At 39.6% G+C, this 25,588-nt stretch overlaps 1 protein-coding gene across 7 annotated transcripts in view; it reads left to right on the plus strand.

Annotated features, from left to right (window-relative positions):
• Positions 1–25,588, plus strand: part of trip12 (thyroid hormone receptor interactor 12) — a 68,742-nt gene that overhangs the window by 16,865 nt on the left and 26,289 nt on the right. For 6 of the 7 annotated variants that reach the window (XM_079874327.1, XM_079874324.1, XM_079874328.1 and 3 more), the window contains 17 exons: positions 2,195–2,341; positions 5,890–6,015; positions 6,132–7,033; positions 16,990–17,095; positions 18,685–18,821; positions 18,974–19,057; positions 19,502–19,597; positions 19,696–19,847; positions 21,297–21,332; positions 21,535–21,630; positions 21,950–22,042; positions 23,296–23,457; positions 23,692–23,760; positions 24,298–24,463; positions 24,670–24,787; positions 24,961–25,117; positions 25,225–25,378. In XM_079874327.1, coding sequence (XP_079730453.1) covers positions 2,244–2,341; positions 5,890–6,015; positions 6,132–7,033; positions 16,990–17,095; positions 18,685–18,821; positions 18,974–19,057; positions 19,502–19,597; positions 19,696–19,847; positions 21,297–21,332; positions 21,535–21,630; positions 21,950–22,042; positions 23,296–23,457; positions 23,692–23,760; positions 24,298–24,463; positions 24,670–24,787; positions 24,961–25,117; positions 25,225–25,378 — 2,752 coding nt within the window. In that variant the 5' untranslated portion in view covers positions 2,195–2,243. The remainder of the gene's footprint in view (positions 1–2,194; positions 2,342–5,889; positions 6,016–6,131; positions 7,034–16,989; positions 17,096–18,684; positions 18,822–18,973; positions 19,058–19,501; positions 19,598–19,695; positions 19,848–21,296; positions 21,333–21,534; positions 21,631–21,949; positions 22,043–23,295; positions 23,458–23,691; positions 23,761–24,297; positions 24,464–24,669; positions 24,788–24,960; positions 25,118–25,224; positions 25,379–25,588) is intronic. The other variant, XM_079874329.1, reaches the window with a different exon arrangement.

A 25,588-nucleotide genomic window follows, 5' to 3' on the forward strand; every position in this document is an offset into this window, starting at 1 on the left:
TAACAAATGATGGGGATATGTATGAGCTTCTATGAAACTATTAAACACTATAAATATTTCTTACATTTTTTGTAACATTCCCTGGAATTTGGTGTTATGGGTAAAGTTGGACAAATCATTAATAGACCTCAAGCACATCGTTTTGATTAGAATTCATGACATACTGTCTAGTCACACAAGTTAAAATGTTTCAACACATCTGAAGCTCAAATTGGATCTAAACATTCTTCATGGATGATTTTGGGTCTGTCGTTTGTCTTAGAAGTGAAGTGACTTCATGAGTAGATCTAGCCTTGAGCTTTCATTCCCATTAGAGTCCAATGACGCCATTTGTCATAGTCTTTCATTTAGATTATCTCTTATAATCATGCACCCCTCTTAAGTGATGGTGCTGTAGGACGCCATCTCGCATACACACAGGATAAAGGTGTGGTGGGATTGTGTGTCTCTGCGGTGTCGTAGTGATTGATGGTTAGTGTTGTTCATTACCACTGAACTGAGGAGGGACACCAAGGCCCCCTGCAGCTATTTTCTGTCTATGCTCAGGATGTGTCTTATCTCACTGCGTGTTATGATGCAGGCCAACATGCTGTCGTCTTCAAAATTGCCTCAAGCTTGATGATGCTAAGCATTACTAAGGAAATGGACACCAAATGCAGATTTGATTGGTCGGTCAGTGTAGAAGTAATTTATATTAGTGTTTGGTTTTCCTGAGCATTTGTCCTTTTCTCCTTCAGCGTCTCCATATAAAGCTTTTGTCCTATTGATTATCTCGCTCCTGCTTACCCCTCTGTCACGTTCTTGGTGTATTCATGGATCATTTGTGCTTTGGTGCTGTGATGTATGTTAATATGAGATGTGAGTAAGGTTATTGATCTGTGACAAGTGATGGTGCCATGGATGTGCTGTGGTACATATCTGTGATCTGAAAGTCTATTGGCTTTGAATAAATGGAATGGGAGATGCATCTGGTCCTGGTTGTTTTGACCAGATAGTGTAGAGATGAATTGATCTTTCGGTTGCAGGGCTCGCAAAATTGCAAATTGTATCACCACCCTGCCCGACGGGCTATCTTAAATAGTTAAATAAATTCCTTCGTTGATTTGTTGTTCAACTTGAATTGTTGTTTTAAAGCTACACTGTGTGATATTTTCCCCCATCTAGTGGTGAAATTGTATATGACTTCCCAGTGAATATTAGTTTCTGTTCCTTTCAATTTCGAGGGCGTTTTAACTCCTACGGTGGCCGTATTATTCCAAGATTATCATGGCTTCCAGTTCGACTTCGTCCAATTGTGCCTTTAAAACTATCACCTGTGATCCGTCGCAGCACAGATTTATGTTACAAGGTAAACAATACTTTTTCACCATTGACGTGAGGAAAAGTAACGCAAGTTATACTAGAGGTCGTTCTGGCGTTATGCACAACCATGCTATGGTTAGACAAGCAACTATAAAACTTCGAATTTACACAAATAGGCTGAATTATCTGTCGAGAAGAAAGCAGGCAACTTCGGCGTCCGTTTTAAAATCTTTGCTGCTCATGAGCTCTTTCCATCTGGGAAAAGTTACTCCAGTATTGACTTTGGTCTTGCTGATTTGCCTGTCGCGTTGACGTTTTAATTCTCTTTCGCTTCCTTGGCGACTCTGCTACATGTCCTCGAAAATAGGCGTGATCCTCCATCAGCAATCTTTCAAATCTGCCGGCAGTCGCGAGTAATCTCCCCGTCGCATTCGTCTCTGTCACTGAGTGTAAAGCGCGAAAGGCGAAGCTTGAATTTACAGGTATGTCCCTCTTTGGCTAATGTAGTTTCAAGATGGAGGGGCAACATGGCGACCGGCATTCGAACCCCTCACCCGTATGTACTTTCAATGGCAGATTTTAAACTTACGAGAATACTTTATTACTTGAAGTAAATATACATTAATGAGCACATATATTTTTGAAAGAACTAAGTGTTTTTTGCTAAGAATCAACAAAAAAAATTACACAGTGTAGCTTTAAGGTAAAATATCATCACGGTTGAATGCGTTTTCGACTACCTCTGAAAGTGGTCCAAAGTGGACATGCTCAAAACGTTTTAGACCCCGTATGTACCTGTATTTATATAATAAATGTATATTTCATAAATTTGTATTTATAGCATAGCTCAACTAACCTTCCTTTTTTTTCTCTCTTTTTACCTCTCTGCCAGTGAATGGTAGTGTCTAGAAAGGGTATGTCCCTTCAGGAGAGAGGTGCCAATGTCCAACCGGCCTAATTCCAATCCAGGGGGGTCACTGCGCCGTTCACAGAGGAACACAGCCGCGGCCCAGCCAATAGACCACACACTTGCAGGAAGGTGAGTGTGCAATAGGCAATCTGTATGTAAAACTGTTTTGCAGACTAAGATTAGGTCTGTACGTGTACCTTTATCTACCTGTCTGTATCCTAGAGCAGTTTTTCCTACAGAATGTGTGCAGCAGGTGCCATGTTGAGGTCACACAACCTTTCCAATGCTATTCTTTTTGTCTTAAGGCTCTTTTTTTGGACACTCACTTGGTTCATAAATTAATAATGTCAGATAAAAAAAAAAAATTGGGAACAGTAACTTAAATTGTTCCCTCTATGTGATGCATCACTATTTTTCAATATCAAATATGTATTAAGTCCAATGTGACAACCAGTACAGTACCAGTACAATATAAAACATTACTGTGTGCATCTTTAATGGTTCCTTAATGGTTTTAATTACATTTTTCCTTAGCATTTTCTTTTTTTGCTGCTACGAAATGTAATTACAAAAAAATCTTGGGTGTGTTTGTGTATCATTAACTACACTGTCATATAAACATCCAGCCAGTAATTGAGCTAATTTAACACTACTGTTCACAAGTTTGGGATCTCTTGTGCTCACCAAGGCTACATTTATTTGATTCAAAATACAATAATAAAAAAGTAATATTGTGGAATATTCTTACAATTTAAAAATAACTATTTTAGTATATTTGAAGTGTAATTTATTCCTGTGATGGCAGAGCTGAATTACTCTTACTCTTCAGTCTTTTAGTGTTGCATGATCCATCATACACCATTCTAATATGCTGATTTGCTGCTCAAACATGTCTTATTAATGTTGAAAACAGTTGTTCTACTTAATATTTTTTATAATATAATGTTATAAATGTCTTTACTGTCACTTTTTCTGGGACCGGTTGCATGAAACCTCATAAGTGGTTTTACTTAAAGGTATCCCTTATATGGGAAAAAATCCCTGAGGAAAGGGATTTCTTTAAGAGCATTGCAACAAACGTCTTAACTGTCATCCTTACCTCAGTGTTTATACTAAGCATTTCGCGATAGTTTCTGGCAAAACACAGCAATGGAGAAGTAGTTGCTATAGTTAAGAAATCTCCCACAGTAAACAGAACATAACGGACCAATGACTTTTGAACAAGTTTAACTTTTACTAAACTAGACAGCTGTACTACAATATCGAAGTTATGGAGAATATTAAAGGCGGTCTGACGGATGACACAGAGCATCCTAAAGTTCAAGTGCATTGTTTCTATACGACACCGGTGGATGCTCAAAATCCTGAAGCACCACTCACATAGTTTTCCATTAAACAGTAGGCTACAAGACTTTACAACCAGACCAACAACAAAAAAGAGGAAAAACATCCTAGCCTGCCGCTATAATCAGTCACTCTTGCACTCTTCCACGCACAAAATCCTGTCACAGTGAAAGTGATGAATATATGAAAACGGTGTTCATTCAATTTTATTTTAACACGTACTGTTTCACGCCATACTTTCAACAAGCTTATTTTGCAAATGTACATTGGTACTTCCTTCTGCTCAATTTAAATGCAATTGTCCATCCGTGTTTGAGTTCAGCAGATGACTTAAGGGACCTGTTTTGATCCCTTAATTTTTTTAGGGCTAAAGGGTTACTAAGGACTTTGTTGCAACGCATAACAGAACTTAATGAAACTCAAGTAATTAAGGGAAAATACTTAATGACAGCCTTAAAGTTCCTTAAGTGAACACTAGTGTTGCACAATATACCGGTAATAGAAAGTTATCGCAATACCCTGCTATTAATAATGGTACAATATTAAATTTGATTAGTACCGGTACTTTAAGAGTGACAGCACTCTAATAATAAGAGCAGTATTTTTTTATTTGCGTCGATGTGTGACAGCCGGAGTCAGGACCTGTGTGCAGAGCTCTGCTTCCACTGTTTACATTCACTAAACAACAGAAGCAGAACAGTAAAATATACGCGCAGCGCTTGACAAAGAATGCATGCATGATAAAATAAAGCCCGAGACGTGCTCGCACTGCTGAGCTCAGACCTTTCACACAGACCTTTCGAGGACTAATAGGTTTGAATAGTCAAAATTCAATGTAAAAATGCACGTCATGGCGAGCATTCACGTAAACACTGTCGGGTATGTCTTAAGTGACCGTAAAGCATTTGTAAAAAGAAATCTTATGTGTTCTTGCAGGTCTTAAAGGGCCGGACCTGCAGCCTAATATTCTGTGTGATTGTTAATCAAACAACAAAAGAAAATAGACAATCCACCAATGCTTGACTAAATAAATGTAATCTATTTATTTAGAATCAGTCTATAGTTAATTTATAGAGTGAAGACTTTTCAGCCACAGTAGGTCTCTTTAACAGTAGCATTCAAAAAAGAAATTAAGCACTGTTTATTTTATTTGTCTCTTCTAGTATTTGTCATATTGTTTGTCATTTTCTTTTTTGCTTATTTTTAATAACAGATAAAATAATCTATTGTAATTATAAAATTATATAATTTTTTTTTTTTAAATGACTCATATCTTGAAATAAGACTTTGGTTAGCGAATGTTAACATGATTGATGATAATGTCAATGTTGCAAACATCTCTGTAAGGACATACACACTGGCATGTAATTATTATTATTTTATTTATAAAGGGGAGGGAATGGTCAAAAAGCAGGGCAGGAACGTGCTGGTCGAGTTAAGTTTTTTTATTTTTTTTTTTAAATAAAGCAATGAATTGTAAGTTCTGTCATAATTTTCAATTACTTTTACTGTTTTAGTTTTTTTTCCCGTGGTATCGATTCAGTATCGGTATCGAGGTATTTTTGTCTGGTATCGAAGTCATAATTTTGGTATTGTGACAACACTAATGAACACTTCTCGCAACCCATGTTTCACTAAGGGTACCCTTAACCTTATAGCTAAGGTTAAGTTAAGCTTTCTTAACTTAAGGACTTTCTTGCTACTGGGCTCTGACCCTAAACTTTTGAATGGTAGTGTAATCTAACTCAATCTCAAGACAGAACCAGCACATAAGAATACATTTTTTCGTGAAGCAAACTATTCTGGTTACGCGATACCAGCAATAGAAATATATGTAGGTTATTTAGGGGTGCCCAGTCTGTCTCTAGTCACATTCGATTCAGACTGCAAACTCACAACTTGAATAGAATTTCTTGTTCCACTGTGCTGTGTGATTCAGTAGCAGCACAGCACCTTTCCTGAATAGCAGTGTTGGAATGACTGACGGTGTGTCTCTTTTAGGCCTGATACACAGACACATGTGGGGTTTCTTTTTGTCTCTTCTTTCGAATAAGTTTATATTCATAACTTTATATCTTTCAGTAGCTCAGCCAAATGGCTTATAGTTTAGCTGCCCAACTCAACAAGGTTGATGCTCTTAACTTGAGAAATGTCTAGCTAGAAACTTGTAATGATTGCTGTTTGTCTTCACCATTGGGCTGACGGGTGTGTAGGAAGTGCTGAGAGTAGGCCTGGAAGAGTAGTCAGCTTGTGAAATTGAATTTGAGGTGTTCCTCGTCTACTGCCCATCCATCCCACACTGCTCTCTGCTGTTTAATTCCCAACCTCTCCAGGTTGCAGCAAGAGCAAGTAAACCAAAAAGCAAATTCCCCACCTGAAAGTAGAAGATCTAATTCTAAGGCTTCCAAAGCCCCGCCCAGCTCTGCCGTCGGCTCCGCCCGCGGCCACGCCTCTCGAAGGTATCCCTTTTTCCTCCTCTATTGCGTGTGGGTCTTTTGTGACGTAAGTTCACCATGTGCATACTGCTTCTTCTTGGGTACTCAAGTCCTTCCCCTTTTTCTGTTTGTTTTTACAGGAACAGCCTCTCTCTATCCGTGGGTTCACACTCGATCCCAGATCCAGATTTAGAAGCAGCAGGAACTTCAGGCCAGCAAGGGAAACGGGAGGGCAGCAGCACCCGCGGTCTCAAACGCAGCTCCGCAACAGATCTCAACATCACCTTTTCACCCAGCCCGGCCAAGCGGCCCAAAGCAGTGTCCAGCCACCTTTCGGAAAGTTCAGCCAGTGGGCCATCGGTCCCCGCAACCTCACCTGAAGTTACAGAGCCGAAGAAGGCTCCAGCATCTGTCAGCACCAAGTCCAAAAAGAGACGGTTAGCAGCTGAGCCGGCTCCTGCCAGAGCCCTGAGCAAGAAGAGCGCGTCCTACCCTGGCCCCAGTGGGGTCTCGAGCACCCCCTCTCAAAAGCGCAAGAAGGCAGACGCCTCTTCGTTGTCGTTCTCTTCCTCCTCCTCCCTCCCCAGCTCGAGCAGCGCGGCAGCCCCCCTGCCACCCCGCAGCGAGGCCAGCCGGGCAGCCAAACCCACCAAGCTGGCGTCCAAATCGGCCGCCTCAGCCAAAGCTGGGTGTAGCACCGTGACTGACTCCTCCTCTTCCTGTGCCTCTTCCTCATCCTCCTCTTCCTCTTCCTCCTCAGCCGCCACAGGCGCCAACAGCTGTGCCCCTCAGGGTGCCCGGCTAAAGCAGGGCAAGGACCAGAGCAAAGCGCGGCGGTCACGTTCCGCGTCCTCCCCTTCCCCCCGTAGGAGCAGCCGGGATAAAGAGCAAAACAAGGCTGCCGGCTCCTCCAAGTTTGACTGGACGTCCCGATTCAATTCCAAAGTCAACCTGCCAAAGCCCAAACTGTCCCTGCCGGGATCGGCCAAGGCTGAGACCTCCTCCAAGCCTGGGCCCTCTGGACTGCAGGCCAAACTAGCAAGTGAGTGCCCAAACTGCTATACAGAGAGTTTCCAATCATTTACTTATGTATTTTTAAAGAGCTTTTCCAGGTCAAAACAAGTTGATCCTGTTAAGCACTCACACTGGCACTCTTAAGCACTCTTTCCCATTGACCCACCAACAAGCACACATATACACATTATAATATATAGTGTAATGTAGATTAAAAAAAAAGTGTAATGTAGATTAAAAAAAAAAAAAAAACCTAAAGCTTTCAGGCAATTGACAAAATAGGAGACTAAATAGTCTGAAGGTTGGTGTGTCTAGGCGATCTTATTGAGACTGGTACAGACTACTGACATTTTGGTATCATGACAGCAGTAGTTAAATTTTAAGGTACCAGTTTTGGTACCATATAAAAATCCACTGTAACTTTTATTTAACAATTTGAAAATAAAAATATTGAATTACTAAAGGCACAATATGTACGATTTTTGGATAAAAATATTCAAAAACCACTAAAACAATGATATTTTGTTGATTTGTGTACTGAGTTATCCCAAGTATTTCCAACAAGGTTTAAATCCAGAGAAATCCACATTTTTAACCAGTTCAGTGTGTCGCCTGTCAATGACATCATCTGTGTTACAAACCCCAAAGATGCTTTAATATATTATGCATTTTATTAGACTGGTTAGCAACTGTTTGGTTACGTTTATCAACAGAAAACCAATTATTTTTATGTAGCTAAACACGATTAGTCTTATTTTATCTCGGTTTTTATTTATTTACGTGAATAACGTTTGTACCATGCCTCAGAGACAACACTATTTGTAGTTGTAGTGGCTAACAACAAAATCAGAAAGAGCTTTATTTGTAAGAACAATAATACTGCATTTTAGAGCATTAGCTCATCCATGAACTTGAGTCCCGTCGGATTGCTTTCCATCGGCTCTGGAGGTGAAGTCAACAACTCCCATGATTCCACACTCATTCACGCCGCCATCCAGCTATGTCTTTGTTATTGTTTTGAATAAGTGACCTCTAGCGACAAAACTTGCATACATAGTAGGAACGCGCGCGCGCGCGATTTTAGTTTGTCCACGAGAGATATTATGGCTTTTGAGCGAGCGAAGCATAATAATTGCTCAATAATTGGATGTACAAATGAACACTGAAGCCTTTTTTTAGTTCCTTCATCCAAGCCCCAGAAGAACCAGTGGATTAATTTCATTTTCTCTGGAAATGCGCCGACTCAACTTCCCAAAGTTTTGCATGTCTGCGGCAAACATTTCACCGACGACTGTTTCCTCAACTTGGGTCAATACAGAGCTGGGCTTGCTGAACGTCTGAAACTAAAGTCTGGATCAGTACCAACTCTCTTTGGCTCAGCTACACACCTCAGACAAGTAGGCTAAGTCAACTAATGATATATAAGTGTGTTGCTTTACTGTTTATGGTTACCTAGCTTGTTACATGTAGAATGTGGCTGTAACATTAGCTATGCAGTTACTTGCGCTAATGTAAAGGTAGACAGCATCAAGTATGTGTGTGAATACACACACTGTAACGCGAGTGTTGTACACTTCTTTGTTATTTGGATAACCGTGTTCCTGTTGGTTAACGTTATATGGCGCACACGATATCCGCATTTCAAGATCGCAGAGCTTGATGTAATTGTAATAAGATAAATTACAGACGTTACAGATCTCTCATGAAAAGGCAACAGTAGGTTAGCGTTAGCTACATGATAATAACTAAACCATCCGAATAAAGTACCGTATCCAGACATATTTTAAACTAACCACTAACCAGGAAACGTCCTGCTGGAGCCGCTCAGTTGCAACTTCTTCATCCGTTGCTTCTCCATCTGGATCAGATTCTGGGTCAAACTGAAATGCTTGAATGACTGCGTGTCTTCGTGCCATTGCAATATATCCAACGTAAACATGCACGGACCGGTACCGTTGCGCAAGATGGTCAAGGCCACACCCACCCTCCACCTTGCGCCGCCTTTCTCCTCCTCATTAGCATTTAAAGCTACAGACACCGAAACGGCCCGTCTGAAGGAAGTTCATTCTGGGACTGGCTTGTAGTGGCTATAATTCTGCACCGAGGCTGAATTTTTGGAAAGAGATTTCAGATACAGTACTAGGGACCACTAAGGCCTATATTAAAGCCTACAAAAAGTAGCATGTCATGGGACCTTTAAAACAGCATATTTTCAATTAAATAAACAATCATTGCTTTAAAATAGGTAAGTAAACATTTAGTAAGAAATTGAACAAAGGAACACATTACATAAAACAAGTGGCAACTCTGTTAGTTTGCGTTTACATTGTCAGATTTTTTTGTCACGTCCATTGCTTTGTCAATAAAAGCAGTTTTGAATGACTACAATGCTCTACACTTTAAAAAACACATTTTCACAGAGCATGCATAATTATATGCACAGGAGCATTTGAAAGCAGCCGCTTATATGCATGCCGAATTGAGCTTACTATTACTATTGGTCCTGCAGAAAAGCTGGTATTAATTTTTTTTAAAAATCAGTATCAGTGCCAGGACTTCTGACAACACTAATTGAATCAGGTGGTGTATTGAGCGTTTGTGTAGCTGTAAAATCAGGGCTGGGCTCTTATCTAGATGTCAGTGTGTGCACAGTCTTGAACAGCCTACATTCTACATCTAGGCTTCAGTTTCATCAGTGCTGCACATGTAGAACACCAGCTGCAATGGTGCTAGAAGTGGACTTCAGTATTCAGACACCTGCTGGAAGAGGCAATGACACAAGCTTTTCCATGACAGATCTGATCTAGGTCTTCTGCAATGGACACTGTAGGTGTTGACAGACATGTAGAGTGACATGAGAATAATTCAACCAAGAATATGGAGGATAATTACACATTATGCTAATTACACTGCTTTCGATCCTGTTAAGCACTCACACTATGAGGTCATTAGTCTTTCCCATAGACCCACCAACAAGCACACATACACATTCTATTTACTCTAGGCAATATCGAAGTCAAACACGCAAAACATACTTGGTTTATGTTTTGAGGTTAAATATGATTCTCAAGTACTTTTGTTTTATTCCTTTCTGAATCTGGGTCATATTTCAGCCCAAAATCAAAAGGAAAATAGAGAGATAAATTAATGTTTCAGACCAAAAAATTTAGCATATCTTCCCACCAAATTTGTAGTGGAAACCAAATGATCATTTTGTCAATTTTTTCTAAATTTTTTTTTTTTCTTTTCTTTAGATTTTGGGGTGAAATATAACTTGTGTGTTCTTAACCGTTTTCGTTAGATTCAACCTCACAGGCATGGTAAATTGCTGGTATTTCTACTGTAATTTCATCTGATCCTTGACCTGAGGGCTAATATCCTGAGCAACCCAGCCTTCACAAATCAATGTCTTCAGTAATGGCGTGATCGTTGTGATGGTGATCATTTCTTGCCCCAGTAATAGCGGATGAAGCTTTGGTCATGGCAGGGGGAGCTGGCTCAGATTTCAGTCCAGTTCAGTGCCAGTGTCCTGGGCTAAAAATACCAGCCTCCTGCTGCCTTACAGTATTGTATGGACAAGAGTCGCGGCTGGATGTATGCTGAGGTAGGAAGGGCTTTTGGTATAGTAGTTATTTTCTGTGCGGATGAGCCTAGCAGAGCTTTGAAATATCATAATGCCCAGAGGTGGGTCAGCACGCTGGCATGCATGGATAATATCTAGGCTTGTGCTATTGGTTGGATGTTTAGGATCACGTATCGGTTAGATGTTTGTCTTGTCCCTGATTTTTCCACTAATGGTTGCTGTAAAGTGTTCTGTGAAGGCTCGTTGGAGATGTTTATCTTGAGTAAGAGGTCATCCTGTGTAGACAGGTCAGGCTGGGTTGATTATGGAAAGACATGAAGAGTCACGGGAGGGCATGCTGCCAAAGGGCAGGGGGCAGAACTTTGCCCAGAATAGACCCTCAGTGTTAGGGTTCATCTGACTTTACAGGGAAAGCACTGTCAGAGGTCTTTTAAAGGTTTTGTCTTTCATTTTTCCTTCACTTTCTTTCTATATCCAGCAGGCTGAGTGTTATGACGGTACATATACTTGTGTATCAGATGAGCTTTTGAAATTGAAACCGCTTCAAACAGTTTAGTTTTGATGCATTGTGCCACTCGGGTCTTGTATAACTCTTGGTTGTTAATGGTTGCTAAGCAACGATAGTGCATATTAATATAGAATTCAACAGATGTACAGTTAAATGATCACAGGTTTCTCGCACATAGTGAAATGGCTTGATTTCACTTTGATTTTGATTTATTTGAACTAAAAATAAAACTAAAAAATATAATGTTGTCAGACTAAATTTTGTGGTGTTCACCAGATCTGGCCATCTGGCCAAACAGATTCATACTTTCACGTTGTTTGGTTCAGTGTTAATATTTTACACACTTAATATTTTACACACTTAAGATATATGCTGTGCAAACAATAGATTGTCTGTCAAATAAAAGATACTGTCTTTTGTCAGTGTGCTTCAATGCTGCCTGTGTAATTTTGCACTGCGTCCAAGGCAATAGGCAGCCGACTTGTTGAAATGTTTGTTTAAAAACGAATTAAAACGATTGAATGTTAAGAATTTTAAATATATAAACTAATATAGCTTCAAAACAAAAGCAAGTAGTAGTTCAATAATAAAGAGGAACAAAGAAACATTACAAGCAATAAACAAATATTGCTTTCAGTTTTTAAAAGGATCTGAACGTTTTCCATTCAAGAGCTGTGTGATTTTTCTCTGTCTCAGCTTAACTAGTTTCTCAGTTTTATTATAACTGTTGACATCAGTTAGAGGGAGATTTAATTGGCTATATTCAAAATAATGCACTGATCTCTTTTGAAATATAATGCTTTTTTCCTGTCTGTTAAATTCCTTAAGAACTAACTGACCGTGTTTACATTAATTTTGCGTCAATGAAGCATTTTGAGATGCAAGTATATTTAATAATTAATTAATTAATAATTTTATATAGCACTTTTCTAGGTACTCAAAGCGCTTTTACATGGAAGGGGGGAATCTCCTCAACCACCACCAATGTGCAGCATCCACCTGGATGATGCGACGGCAGCCATATTGCGCCAGAACGCCCACCACACACTATTTAACCACTTGCACGCACACTGCTGCATGGGCGATCGCTCTTCACAAAGCGAGTTTCATATTTTTAATATATAAGCCCACTGCAATTTTCCGCAATTTTGCGGGCATGAGGGACCCCCTCTCAAATGAGATGTTAAATCTGAAAGGGCTAGCCTTTCAATAAATTAAAATTCATTAGACTTATTAGCCATTTTCACCATTTTCAATATATGGGAAAAGTAGGAAGTCACAAAGTCTCAAGAAAAACAAACTTTTCTTCAAATTGTGACTGAATTACATTGAAAACAAGTGCAAAACGCTCCTTTTATAATCACTGAAGCTGTCAGTCAGTTCAAGTTTTAATAAGAGTAAAATATAAAAAAATTCCCTATAAAAATTTGGTTGCATGCTACTGTTGTTAATTTTATCTGCATATTTATTCAAGCTCAGTTAATTCACTTGAAGCTTTACTCTTACATTTCCAATAAACAAACATGTAATATTGTTAGTAACTGCACTTATTAGTGCAAAAGAATAGTGATTTTATGATTAAATTAACTTGATAAATTTTTCCCCATAGCTACCAAATCCGTTCTGTCAAACTTAGTGGCACCTTAGTGGCACTGCTCTCAAATGTTAGTATGGAGCCCTGTACCTTCTGAAGTTCATTCATGTTTATTTTGTGCTAAAATAAAGTAGTAAAGCAGAAGAAATGATCAGTTCACATGCACTTTGAGTCTGCACTGCTGCTTTGCTTGAACGGAACATTTAAGAGTGCCAAAACGGAATTTATTGTTTGGTTTCCCAGAATAGACTGAAAGATCGATTCTTGGGATTTAAAGGGGTCATATGATGGTTCTAAAAGAACATTTTGTGTATTTGGTTTAATGCAATGTGTTAATGTGGTTTTAGGTAAAAAAAAAGTCATTATTTTACACATACTGTACATTGTTGCACCTCTGTGCCCCACCTTTCTGAAAAGCACATTGTGCTCTGATTGGCCAGCGATCCAGTGCATTGTGATTGGCCCAAAATCCTTAAGCGTGTGACAAATGTCACTCCCCCTTACCATATTTGGAACATCAGCTTCCAAAGCAATAATGACAGGTGATAATGTCGGTAACCTTATCAACACGAGCCCGAATCTGATCTGGAAAATGCAAATGACCAAGCTGATCGATCAAATTTGCCAGCGCGACTGGACCAGATCGTATCAGATTGGTAAGGTTTTATTTCATTGGGGACATGGTTACTGATTATAATGACTTATTCTGTATTTTTACGTGTTGTGCAACAGGCATGAGAACACTATGTAAATGTAAAACTATGTCTGCATTTGTGATCGTAGAAACGACAAGCAAGGCCTACTCTATACTGCTCAAAACTCGCGTTTGAATAGTCAGTAGCAAATTCTTAAAATATGAAAACATACTTACAGGCTGTGTCTGTCAGTCAGAAGCACCAGAATGTACATGCAAAGATGGAATTGGCCCACTTTCTAGAATCAGCTTTTGTGCACAGCCGGCCTTGTACTGGCGATGGTACGGGGATGGTACACTCCCAGTTTCTAGAAACAGTCCTCCGAAAAATGCGCAGCACACCGCCAAAGATTTTAGTTGGACTGTTCTGGAACAGTGTCGTAAATAAAGCTTGATCACTTTTCTAATTGTGTCCTCTTTTGAAAGGCCAATCAAAGTATTTTGACTTTCGCAACGAAAACCACAGCATCTCCACGATATGGCGGCAACAATAATACAGAGAGAATAAATGTCACGCCTTGTTTCTTTGCGTATACTTTGGGCGTTATGAAACTGATAAGGCGTGGCTGAGCCTTAACTTTTATAAAGAATATCTCTTTAGGTTTGTCATTTTGAGCTTTGTAACTCTGCAGATCTTATACATGCACAAACAGCTACATAACACACACAAAACAAAAGGAAAACAATCGCATCATATGACCCCTTTAAGAATCAGTATCGGTTCTTCAAAATGTGAATCAATTAAAATTGAGATCTAATTTTTTTTAACCCAGACCTAATTAGAACACAAAAAAGAAAGAAAAAAGAACACAAATCTGTTGCATTGACAGCACAATAATGTTTGTGTCGTTCTGAACAGACCCTCATTCAAATTAAAATGTTTGTCACTGACATTTGTCTGTGTAAATAGACATTTAAAATTTGGTCAAACGAAGTTATTTTAGGATTATGCCTTAAGATGCTACTTGCATAGGCAACACACATGTTTCTGGCTTAATCAGAAAGAGAGCCATATGACTGTGGCTGATGAGGAGCTTACGTTATCGTTAAGTGTAGATGGTACGATGTGACTCATTTTACACACAGTGCTAATGAGATGATGTGCAGAATGTGCTGGTTTCTGTGGAAAGTCTTTACTCCACTGCTTCTGACGCTACTCGCCAAGAGATGATCTGTTCGCATGCACTTTGCAGAACTGCTTCGCTTGATCTGAGGTGCTACAGAGATCTGTCACGGCACATTAACTCCTTAACCTGCACCACATCGGCGGCCCCAGATTATTTTTGTTCAACATTCACTGCACGTTAAAACATCACACTCTTACTTGATTTGGACAAACTGTGTATCATTAGAAAGATTTAAAGGAACACGCTGACTTTTTGGGACTTTAACTTATTCACCGTATCCCCCAGAGTTAGGTAAGTCCATACATACCCTTTTCATCTCGTAACTCTGTCTGACGCACCCACCGCTAGCCTAGCTTAGCACAAAGACTGGAGGTAAACGGCTCCAGCTAGCATACTGTTCCCAATAAATGACAAAATAACGCCAACATTTTCCTATTTACATGTTGTGATTTGTATAGTCACAGCGTGTACAAATAACAAGGTCACATGAGATACAGCCATCTTCTAACCGTATACATACTGGGAACTATAGGTCCCAAACTATAAGTCCCAAAAAGTTGCTGTGTTCCTTTAAGACTACAGCTTTGATATTTGACCTCTGTTTATGATTAAACTCAGATCCATGACAGTAATTTCTTAATTTATGTCAGGAGTGCAAAATAATCAATTGTTAACTTTTGAATGGAATAAAAACATGCACTCCTATTCAGTCACGTCTACTGCGGTTTATTTGTGTTCACACAGCTGCACTGAACAGTGTCCATAAGGGCTTTCTGAAAGATCGGTTCTCTGGATTTTCTTAAGAATTGGTACAGCAAAATGAGAAATATTTTTACCCAGCCCTACATTACATGTATTTCAAACAACGCTTCAGCTCATGCGCACTTGCCACGTTCAGAACTGGAGAAAGCCACCAGTGATTTCACTGGAGCTACTGATAGCATAATTGCCGTTTTTTTCCCAATTATTACATCAAAAAAGACATGCATGTCAGAAGTTGGGATGTGTTTAAATGTGTGCAGATTTAAAGTAATGATAATTGGACACAAACTGTGTTATATACAGCATCTTCTGGAGTAAATAAAGGATTAATTCCATTCTTTGATTTATCATTGCAGCCTGCTGAGGAATGGAGTACTGTTCTCTGTATGATTAAAAGCAATGTTCTCCTGTGATCTTCTCTCAGTGACTGGCTTTTAATTTACAGACATCCCACCCTGCAAAAACTAATTTCTAGGAGGTAGCGGCGAATGATACTAGGGCTGGGCAATATGGCTGAAAACTGTATCACGATATAAGTGTTTCATATCGGGCGATATTGATAATTATTGATATTTTTTTATGACCTATTTAAAATAAGGACCAGGAGAAAAATATATTACATTTTAAACATTTTTATTTTAAACTTAACCTTCCTCTGATTATAATCCCCTCAGTTATAAAGGCAGAAATGTCAACACAACCATGGAAAACACTCAAATAATTAAAATGTAAACATAAGTCTAAAATCACAATGAACACTTAATAATTATCTCTTAACATTAGGTGCAAAATGAAAGAATACGTAAGAAATGCTTAATAAAGTGTAAAACAATAGTGCAAAATGTTAAATATACACAGAGAAACCGACGACGGTCTTGCATAATTTGCAGACGACATTGGTCTGACTACGGTCAGATTTCTAAAATCCCAAAAATGTCCTGTTTTATCAACAATTTCCTCGCTCGCTGCGGCACTCATTTTCCACTTATCACTCCACGCCGGTTCTGTTACTGAAGAATCCAACACCAGACTGGCTGTTAGCGTGTCACTTCCTACGTTGCTAGGTTACCAGAGAGTAAGTGCCTTTGTTCATGCAACCAAACTTGCTTTGCAACCTCTGGTTTCTTCCGACGAAGAAAAAATTATTATCGAACGTTTTATCGAACGCATTTTGATTACGTGTCTATCGCGAGACATATCGTTATCGTTTTATCGCCCAGCCCTAAGTGATACCATTTTACATACTCTCCAATGCCGACATTTTATATTTTATTTATATCGACATATACACATTACGTTAATATTATATTATATTCATTTGCGTAAGCCGCGTAACAACACGTGTTCGTTCAATAGTATCTGTGTGCTGAAAGTGATGTAGGCTAGTGTCATGAAATAAGATGAGGCCCCCGACGAAATCAGAATGCAAGTGGTCACCGAAGACACAATTGAGTACCGTATGTAAACGGTAATGTGTCTTGGCTGACCACTTGTGGTCAGATTGCCGTAAACGCATCTTAATACCAGTTGGAAACGGGGCTTGTCTCTCACCCACTCAATTTCCGGGATTTCATATATAATTTGCGGGCGTCAGGGAGCCGCTATCAATATGCAGGAGGGATGTCTGAATTAACGGCTTGCTATCCTTTAACTGTCGCTCTCTTTCCCCTTCGATCTGATTATTGTGAGTGTAATGCTGTATGTTTCTGTCTCTAGGTTTGAGGAAGTCCACTAAGAAGCGTAGTGAGTCTCCCCCAGCAGAGCTCCCCAGCTGTCGGAGGAGCACACGTCAAAAGACCACGGGCTCTTGCGCCAGCACCAGGTACTGAACCACCAGCCTTTTCAATCCAGAACAGTCTACTGAACTAGAACATGCACATACTAATAAATCAAGCCAATTGGTGAGATGGATCACTCTGATTGGCTGTCCAGCTTAGTGAACTAGCACAAAATAAAAAAGCAAAAGTAATGAAAGTGAGCAGATGACAGTCAAGAGGGCACTCACAGAAGGCTGTTCAAATATTTTTAATGATCTTATCTGGGCATCCCAATCTATGAATATTTTCATAACGACAAGGCTGTCTGTAATGAAGTAGGCCTACGTGATCAACATGATTCATATTCAAAATGGTAATCAAGCTCTGATTTGTTAACATTTTGTATATCCACAGTTGTAGTGTTGCTTTCCCTTTTTGAGTGAGTATTGACTACTACCACCTGCTGAAATAGACTTTTATTTCCTTACATGCAGGTGAAGAATGCATGTGCTACTTGAACACAGTAAAAAAAAAACAAGAAAACACTTTTCATTCCCACCAAAAAAATTAAATGTGACACTACCCTGACCAAGGACTATTGTGTCTGGATCTGATACAGAGATGACAATACATGAGTATTTGGTTCCTCCATATTAATCCTGTTCATTTACTTGTTAGATTTACTAGAACCATTAATCAGCCCCCTCTATCCCCTCAGCTGTATTTTGTTGTAACTGCAGATGGGTGTTCCTGTTCAGTTACTTACATTACTGGAACTTCCAGTTCATCCTCATGAGAAATCTGGTGCAATGTTGTGTATTGTCTTGCTAAAGAGATTTGTTTATGAATGTTTGGGAACTCAAAGACAATGTTAAACGACAGTTATAAAACAGATAGTTCCGGTCCTTGATTTTGATTTGCTGAGGCTTGTTCTAAGCTGATATGAAATACTCTGAATCAGGGCCGTCCCAGTCATGGGGCAGGGCCCAGTGCGAGGTAATGTAAGCGGACCCCTCCCGCATCCGCTGTGATTGCATTGTGGTGGTGATGTCACCCTCTGTCTGTTCGTCGCGGGGCCCAGTGCGATCGCACCGCCCTAAGGACAGCCCTGCACTTAACACAGAACTGACACCTCAAAACATGAATAATTCAGTTTTTGAAGTGTTTATTTTATGAATCAGGTATATGTAGTAACCTTTTACTTCTACTTGTGTGATTCTCAGTTGTCTGTTTGGTCATGTAGTGTATTTAAACCTTTATATTTGTAAAGATTTGTCTTTCCCTGCTACAAAGCCTAGGTTATATATATAAACCCAAGAATATATTGAACTGGAGGCAATTGTTCATGAGGAATGGGCTAAGGCTCATCAGAAACACTGCCAGAAGCTGAAACAGCTGAAAGTCTATACATTTTGCCAATAAATCTGAGTAATAATGAGGGTTGAATAATTTCAATTACAACTCTCTCTGTGCATTTATATATATTTATATTTATAACACTGCCAAATCCTGCACTATATGATTACAGACATTTTATTCAAGTAAAGCATTTTTGATTGTTTGGCATCGTTTTAGTGTAGTATGTATTAATATACAAATTTTATTCAGAATATTGGGCTTTGCCTTTCACTGTTGTACTTTTACACCTTTCTAGTCGGCGAGGCTCAGGCCTGGGCAAGCGCGGGACAGCCGAAGCTCGCCGACAGGAGAAAATGGCCGACTCTGACAACAACCAGGATGGGGCCAATTCATCGGCCGCGCGCACAGAGGAAACGCCCCAAGGGGCGTCAGGTAAGAGAGCAGCAGTCCCCTAAGATTTTATTATATATTGTGTGATACTGTGTGTATGTTAAGAACACACTGACAGTACCTTAACACAGGCATGATAACGTATATTTTATTCTACATCGGTCTCTTATACTCATTCTGTCTCTGCTGTGAAGCATCTAGCTCAGTAGCTGGAGCTGTTGGCATGACCACCTCTGGAGAGAGTGAATCAGATGATTCTGAAATGGGAAGACTGCAAGGCATGTTTGCTCTTTTTATTTCATTCATTTTCTATAAATACAGTTCGCGAAGATAAAGTAATTATGTTCATTCATAAGAAAAAAATGTGTCCTCAGTGTTATGTTTTGCACAAATCTCAACATTGAATAGATGATTATTAGATTATAGATGTGATTGGAGTATTTACAACATTGTATTTAGTAGGAAAGTTTTGGAAAAAATTGTGTTAGTGCATTGTGAGTATCTTGCAGTGTTTGTTTACTTGTCGTAGTTTAATCAACTGCTTTATTTAAAATCGCTTAATTATCGTCACGATGCACAATTTTCTTATCTTCGTTATCGACAAAAATAAAAACCTTTGTTAACAAACCTCAGCAGTTTCATTGACCAAGACTGATCAAAGCATAATAAAACACAAACATCTAGTTGTGTGTGTGAGGTTTCATGTTTTGCTCTCTCCACAGCTCTGCTGGAGGCCAGGGGCCTTCCTCCTCACCTGTTTGGTCCCTTTGGACCCCGTATGTCTCAGCTGTTTCATAGGACCATTGGGAGTGGAGCTAGTGAGTGACCTTGACTGATGTTTGTGACATTTTTGTGGGATGATTAAGTATTTCTTCTGCTCAAGGGGTCCGTCTTCTGTCTCCCTCTGCGCTTGCAGGCTCAAAGGCACAGCAGCTGCTGCAGGGGCTGCAGGCTACAGGTGACGAATCCCAGCAACTCCAGGCTGCTATAGAGATGTGCCAGCTGCTAGTGATGGGTAACGAGGAGACGCTGGGAGGATTCCCTGTCAAGAGCGTCGTACCTGCCCTGGTGAGTATACCTGCATCAGGAAATTCCCCTTGACTAAAGCCTGGTCCACACTGTAGTTTATTCTGGCCAAGAACACCCAATTAGACAGGAGTGAAAAAATTCTGCAAATCGCCAAATAATAATGCCCAGATAGTGTTTGCTGGGTCGCTGCAGGTCCTTAAAAAGCCTTAAAGTTAGTTTCACAGGATTGTGTGAGTCTATTGGTGGTGGACCTCTAGGGGTATGGGTGAATGCCAACCGAAACCCACCCTGCCTTCCCCCAGCCCATCCCTGACGTATATTAATTCACTTTAGATTACGTTAGGGACATTCCAATACTTTTGTATAATAATTTCTTCACTTGCAACAGGGCTTAAAAAAAATCAATCGGTTCACTGCAAGCAGAATCAGTATTTTAACGTTTCTGTTCATGTGTTCCTTCTGTAAAATTATCGTTCTGAAATCGGTTTGATCAGAAAAAATACCAGTTAATAAAGTGTCCTTTTTTTTTTTGTACTATACTTGGTACTAGAGCTTGAATTGAAACTTATACTGAGAGCTTGTGACTAAAACTCGTAACTAGAGTGGATCTTCAAACTGTCGGCAAAACCTCATACAATAGCTCCACCTGCCTCCATCTTAAATGAAGTGCTGCTCAAATAGAGTACAAGATGCAAAAAGTGCTACTGGTGTATATAGTTCGCATCTTGGTGCTCTTTGGATGTGGGATAGTTGAACTTGCACAAATCATACGAGGCCAAGGCACTTGGAGTGCTGCACACATTTTGGAGACTGTCTCTGCTCGTTTGCAGTGCACGGGTAAATAAAAAATTGGTTCCTTGAAAAAGTGCAGTGTTTTCTTTAATCAAAACATGTGTGTAAAGGCTAATGTTTTATGTATTTGAGGAGCGAGAAGAGTGTCTTAGTCTGGTATTTGCCGTTTAGTCATAGCCAATACAGCATGTGCGTAACACCTCGTCTTTTATAACACAAGCTTTTTGCTAAATATATTAAACGACTGTAACAACTGAGTGCCCACATAGCTACAATAACCTTTGTAAACTGTAAGTTGATGAAGACATGATGCGATGCACTTACTGCCTCAAATGCAACCGTTTTAATGATGGACAAAACACAAATCTCTGACAAGTGACTCCATTTGGCCTAGGCCGTACTATTTGAATTTATGATTGGTAGACTGCCAAATTAAAATCTTTAAATAAAAAAAAAAAAAAATCATTATTCTGTTTGTTTTTAGTTATTTTATGATTTAGGATGTTTGCCTCACCCTTATGGTATTCATTTTATTTGTTCAGGTCTTAGAAAAGGTCTTAAAAGGCCTTAGATTTATGCTTTCTGAAATGTATAATCTGAGAGGGATAACCAACCTCCTGTGTCGGGAGTCAAGCATCCACTCTTGCCTTTCTATTCTTACCCATGTCTTGTTCCCCTCTTGTCTTCTCTTTGCAGATCACACTGTTACAGATGGAACATAATTTTGATATTGTGAGTATTAGAAACTTCTGTGAGTGGGTACATGTTTACGCAGAGGTAGAACATTATGCAAGCCTATCAAGGCAAACTGCAGTGAATCTATCACCTGACAATCATTTCATCCATTAAATTTTCAATATTCAGTTGTTCAATTTTGACACTTAAAATTTGAGAATAACGTAATAGCTGTTCACCATGTGTGACATTTCTGCAGATGAATCATGCATCTCGCGCCCTCACCTACATGATGGAGGCTTTGCCACGCTCTTCGGCTGTGGTGGTAGACGCCATCCCAGTCTTCCTGGAAAAGGTAAATGGCACCTTGGCTGCCCATTATGTAGATAACATAATTAAAGGGGTTATATAAAGGAAAAACTTATTTTAAAAAAACAAAACAAAAAACAGTATAAATGTATACACATGTAACATCGTTTTGCCTCCCTCAAATTTTTTGGCATCACAACTATGTGCATGTTCACATATCAGAGCAACACCTATTGTGTTCACTGATTTGATTGGAGTGGGACATTTCACATGTGAATAAGTTAGACAGTCATGAAAAGGTTATGTTTAGAAGTGGCATCTTTTGTGCTTGTTGTCTCAAATAATTTTTCCCCTTGTGTTTACAGCTTCAGGTAATTCAGTTTATTGATGTGGCAGAGCAAGCCTTGACCGCCCTGGAGATGTTGTCACGGAGGCACAGCAAAGCCATCTTACAGGCTGTGAGTACTGATGGTTTCTTCTTACTTAAATGCTGTTTCAACCTAGTGTTAATTTCGTTAACAAAATATATGACGCAAAATGTTAGTCAATGACCTTTTTTCCATGACTAAAGGTCCTTGCACACTGAATCCGAAATTTTCGCATGCGTTTTTTCGTATCCGTCATTCTGTGGCTCTAAACTGTCAAAACACCATTCAAACCCTTGTTACGGATGCGAAAAACGCAGAAAATCGAACCCGATTAGATTTTTTTTTTGACGGACAAAAGTTTCGGAGGCAGTGTACAAGTGTGATTGACATAACGTGAGGTCGTATTTATTTTTTAACGTGTGAAAATTTCGGACGCGAATTTCGGACTCAGTGTGCAAGGGCCTTAAGACAAAACAATGACGAAACGAGACCAGCGTCATTAAATGATAACTCTTGACTATATCAACTTGGAATATTGGGGTAAAATGTTGTTAAAAAATAAAAACTTTACCAAATTCTCTTCATTTTAGTTTAAAAAAAGAGACGACAAAAGATTACAGACTGTTTTTAACAAGTCTACAAGCTTTTGTGCTTGCGGTTGCCAGATGTCAAGATTTTAAATCCCCCAGACAGAGCTTTTCTCTTAAAAGGATGCATTTTCTGCCTTGTGTTTTACTTAATCTTTGCAATCTGGCAACTATGCGCACACGCGGTCTCTACACTGTGGAAGAAGCACTGAAAACACCAACAAATGTAAGCATGAGTTTAGCGATTTCCATTAAGATATTTTGCTCAAATGAAAGTGTCATACAGCCAGTCCGTGTTTCTTCTCGGGGCGCTGTTTGCTGCGATCAAATCTTTTTAGTGATGAACTGTAATAAATCCAAACATGGATCTCGACTATATTGTTTGGATTGTGGTTCCTGAATAAATGCACTTACACAACCTCTGTGTGAATGCAAAGTCTTTTTTGCTGTTGTTTGAATAGGAAAACATTAGTGTAATTTGGAATTACTATTAGGAATTTCACTGTTTTAATTTGAGAGAAGTTTCTTGTTTTACCAGTATTCATAATGTAGAGAGTGTGTTAATATGATAAATAGCCTATGATAAATCATGTAACACAAAAAAACACTTCAGCCAGTTGATCTAATTAGCCTTTATATAAGCCATTGTCTGTTTTATAATGGCTTTGAATGTTAAATCTGTTCTATTGACCCCATCTTATTTTACTATGGAAAATGACTGAGGCTGTGCTGTTTTTTGGAAATGTCTCTTTATAGGGAGGTTTGGCTGACTGTTTGCTTTACTTGGAGTTCTTCAGCATCAATGCTCAGAGGAACGCATTAGCCATCGCTGCTAACTGCTGCCAGAGCATCACGCCGGACGAGTTTCACTTTGTCGCTGACTCTCTGCCCCTGCTCACTCAGAGACTCACACACCAGGTGATGAGCTGAAAGACACCTCATTCATATTTATAACAGTAGATGAACAGACATCATGTCTGGATCTGTAACACAAACATAAACACTCGCAAGGACGTAAGCGTTATGTTTGCCATGGTGTCACTGGTGTGATTCACACCTGGTTGACACTCTGTTGGCAGATTTTGGGTGTAACAATTCAGCTCTGGCTACCTCAGATGAATCAGCATTTTTATTATGACTTTTGTTTTACAGGATAAAAAATCTGTCGAAAGCACTTGTCTCTGTTTTGCCAGGCTGGTGGACAACTTTCAGCATGAGGAGGTAAGATCATTACTCGCACACAAGCACAGCAAATATTATAAACCTAAAAAAAACCTGTCTGTACAATTTTAATATGTTTTTTTTTTTTAAGTTGTAAGAATGAAATTGATTGTTGAAATGTTTCATATAAATGAGCAGCTTGTGGGTTTTTTATTTAATTAGAAAAACACATTCCCTTGTATAGAATACTTTAAATCCTTTATTCAAGTACTACAAAATGTATCTTCGATTTCATATCCATCTGTGAATTTTGTCCCGCTGTTTTCAATTGTCTGGAACATTTTTTTTTCCAAGTACTAGACTGTTCATCGGATCTCCACAAAATTTTGCAGACAGCAGCTCTAGACCATGCTGGCAAAAAGTGATCAAAATATTTTTGATACATTGAATTGTCATGATTTAGAAATGTTTGTGAATCGCTTCAAACTAAGCAAAGTCAATATGACTTATTTGTGAATTGACCGTCACTTAAATTGATAAATATATTTGTGCATTCATGATGACTCCATTAACCACTCCCCTGTGTCACTGTCCCAGAACCTGTTACAGCAGGTGGCGTCACGGGACCTGCTGACCAACATCCAGCAGCTGCTGGTTCTCACTCCACCCGTGCTCAGCTCTGGCATGTTCATCATGGTAGTGCGCATGTTCTCTCTCATGTGCTCCAATTGCCCATGCCTGGCTGTGCAGCTCATGAAACAGAGTAAGTCACTCTCACACACACACACACATGTCCTGCCCTGCTGCCTGTTACCAAAAAGACAAGAACACCAACACAGGAAAGAATGTGGTACTTCAGAGCAGTTTTTTTTCTCCACCAAGTTCAACACTGGATGGGAAGGCATGTGGCCTGTTTTACGAACACATGTAAATGTACATTGAATGACTGTGTGTTTTGCTTGTTCATAGATATAGCAGAGACCCTGCGTTTCCTGCTCTGTGGAGCATCCAATGGGAGCTGTCAAGAACAGATTGACCTTGTTCCCAGAAGCCCCCAGGAGCTTTATGAACTCACCTCACTTATTTGGTATGTCCTGTTTTCATAAACCTCTCCTCGATCTGTGTGGCTCTGCCAGTGGCATCTGATTGACATGCTCGGAGTAAAAAAGACTAACCCCAAAATTAAAATTGTCATCTTTGCTAGCAATTCAGCAGAGTATTGAGTGTGTTTGATCACCCTGTTTTATCTCTCTGCTGTAGTGAGCTGATGCCATGTCTGCCCAGAGAGGGCATCTTTGCGGTCGATGCAATGCTGAAGAAAGGGAGTGCCCAGACTACAGAGGGCGCCATCTGGCAGTGGAGAGATGACAGAGGCCTGTGGCACCCGTACAACCGCATTGACAGCCGTATCATTGAGGTATGTTCAGCTAACAACATTCAGTGCAGATGTAGTTTCATGGGTAGACGTGGGTTTCAGAAGACCAGTTAATGATTCTGAATCACCATGTGATTGATCTTTTTCAGACTGCACACCAGAATGGAGAAGATGAAATAAGTCTGTCGACACTCGGCCGTGTCTACACCATTGACTTCAACTCTATGCAGCAGATAAATGAAGACACTGGCACTGCCCGTGCCATTCAGAGGAAACCCAACCCTCTGGCCAACCCCAACACAGGTACACATGCCGCACTCACACTTAATTCAATGTTCCAGATTGTTTAACCGCATTTGCGGCACACTTGAAATAGAGGTTGTTGACAGTTTTTTTCCGATACCAATAACTAAAACAGGAAAATATGTCTGAAAACGGATTAATAGCTGATAGTTTTAATAAAATCAATATGAACCAAAACGTTCCACTTAATGTAAAATAGTGATTAACATT

This window comes from Squalius cephalus (genome assembly GCF_949319135.1).
Source record: "Squalius cephalus genome assembly, chromosome: 6".
Lineage (NCBI taxonomy): Eukaryota > Metazoa > Chordata > Actinopteri > Cypriniformes > Leuciscidae > Squalius > Squalius cephalus.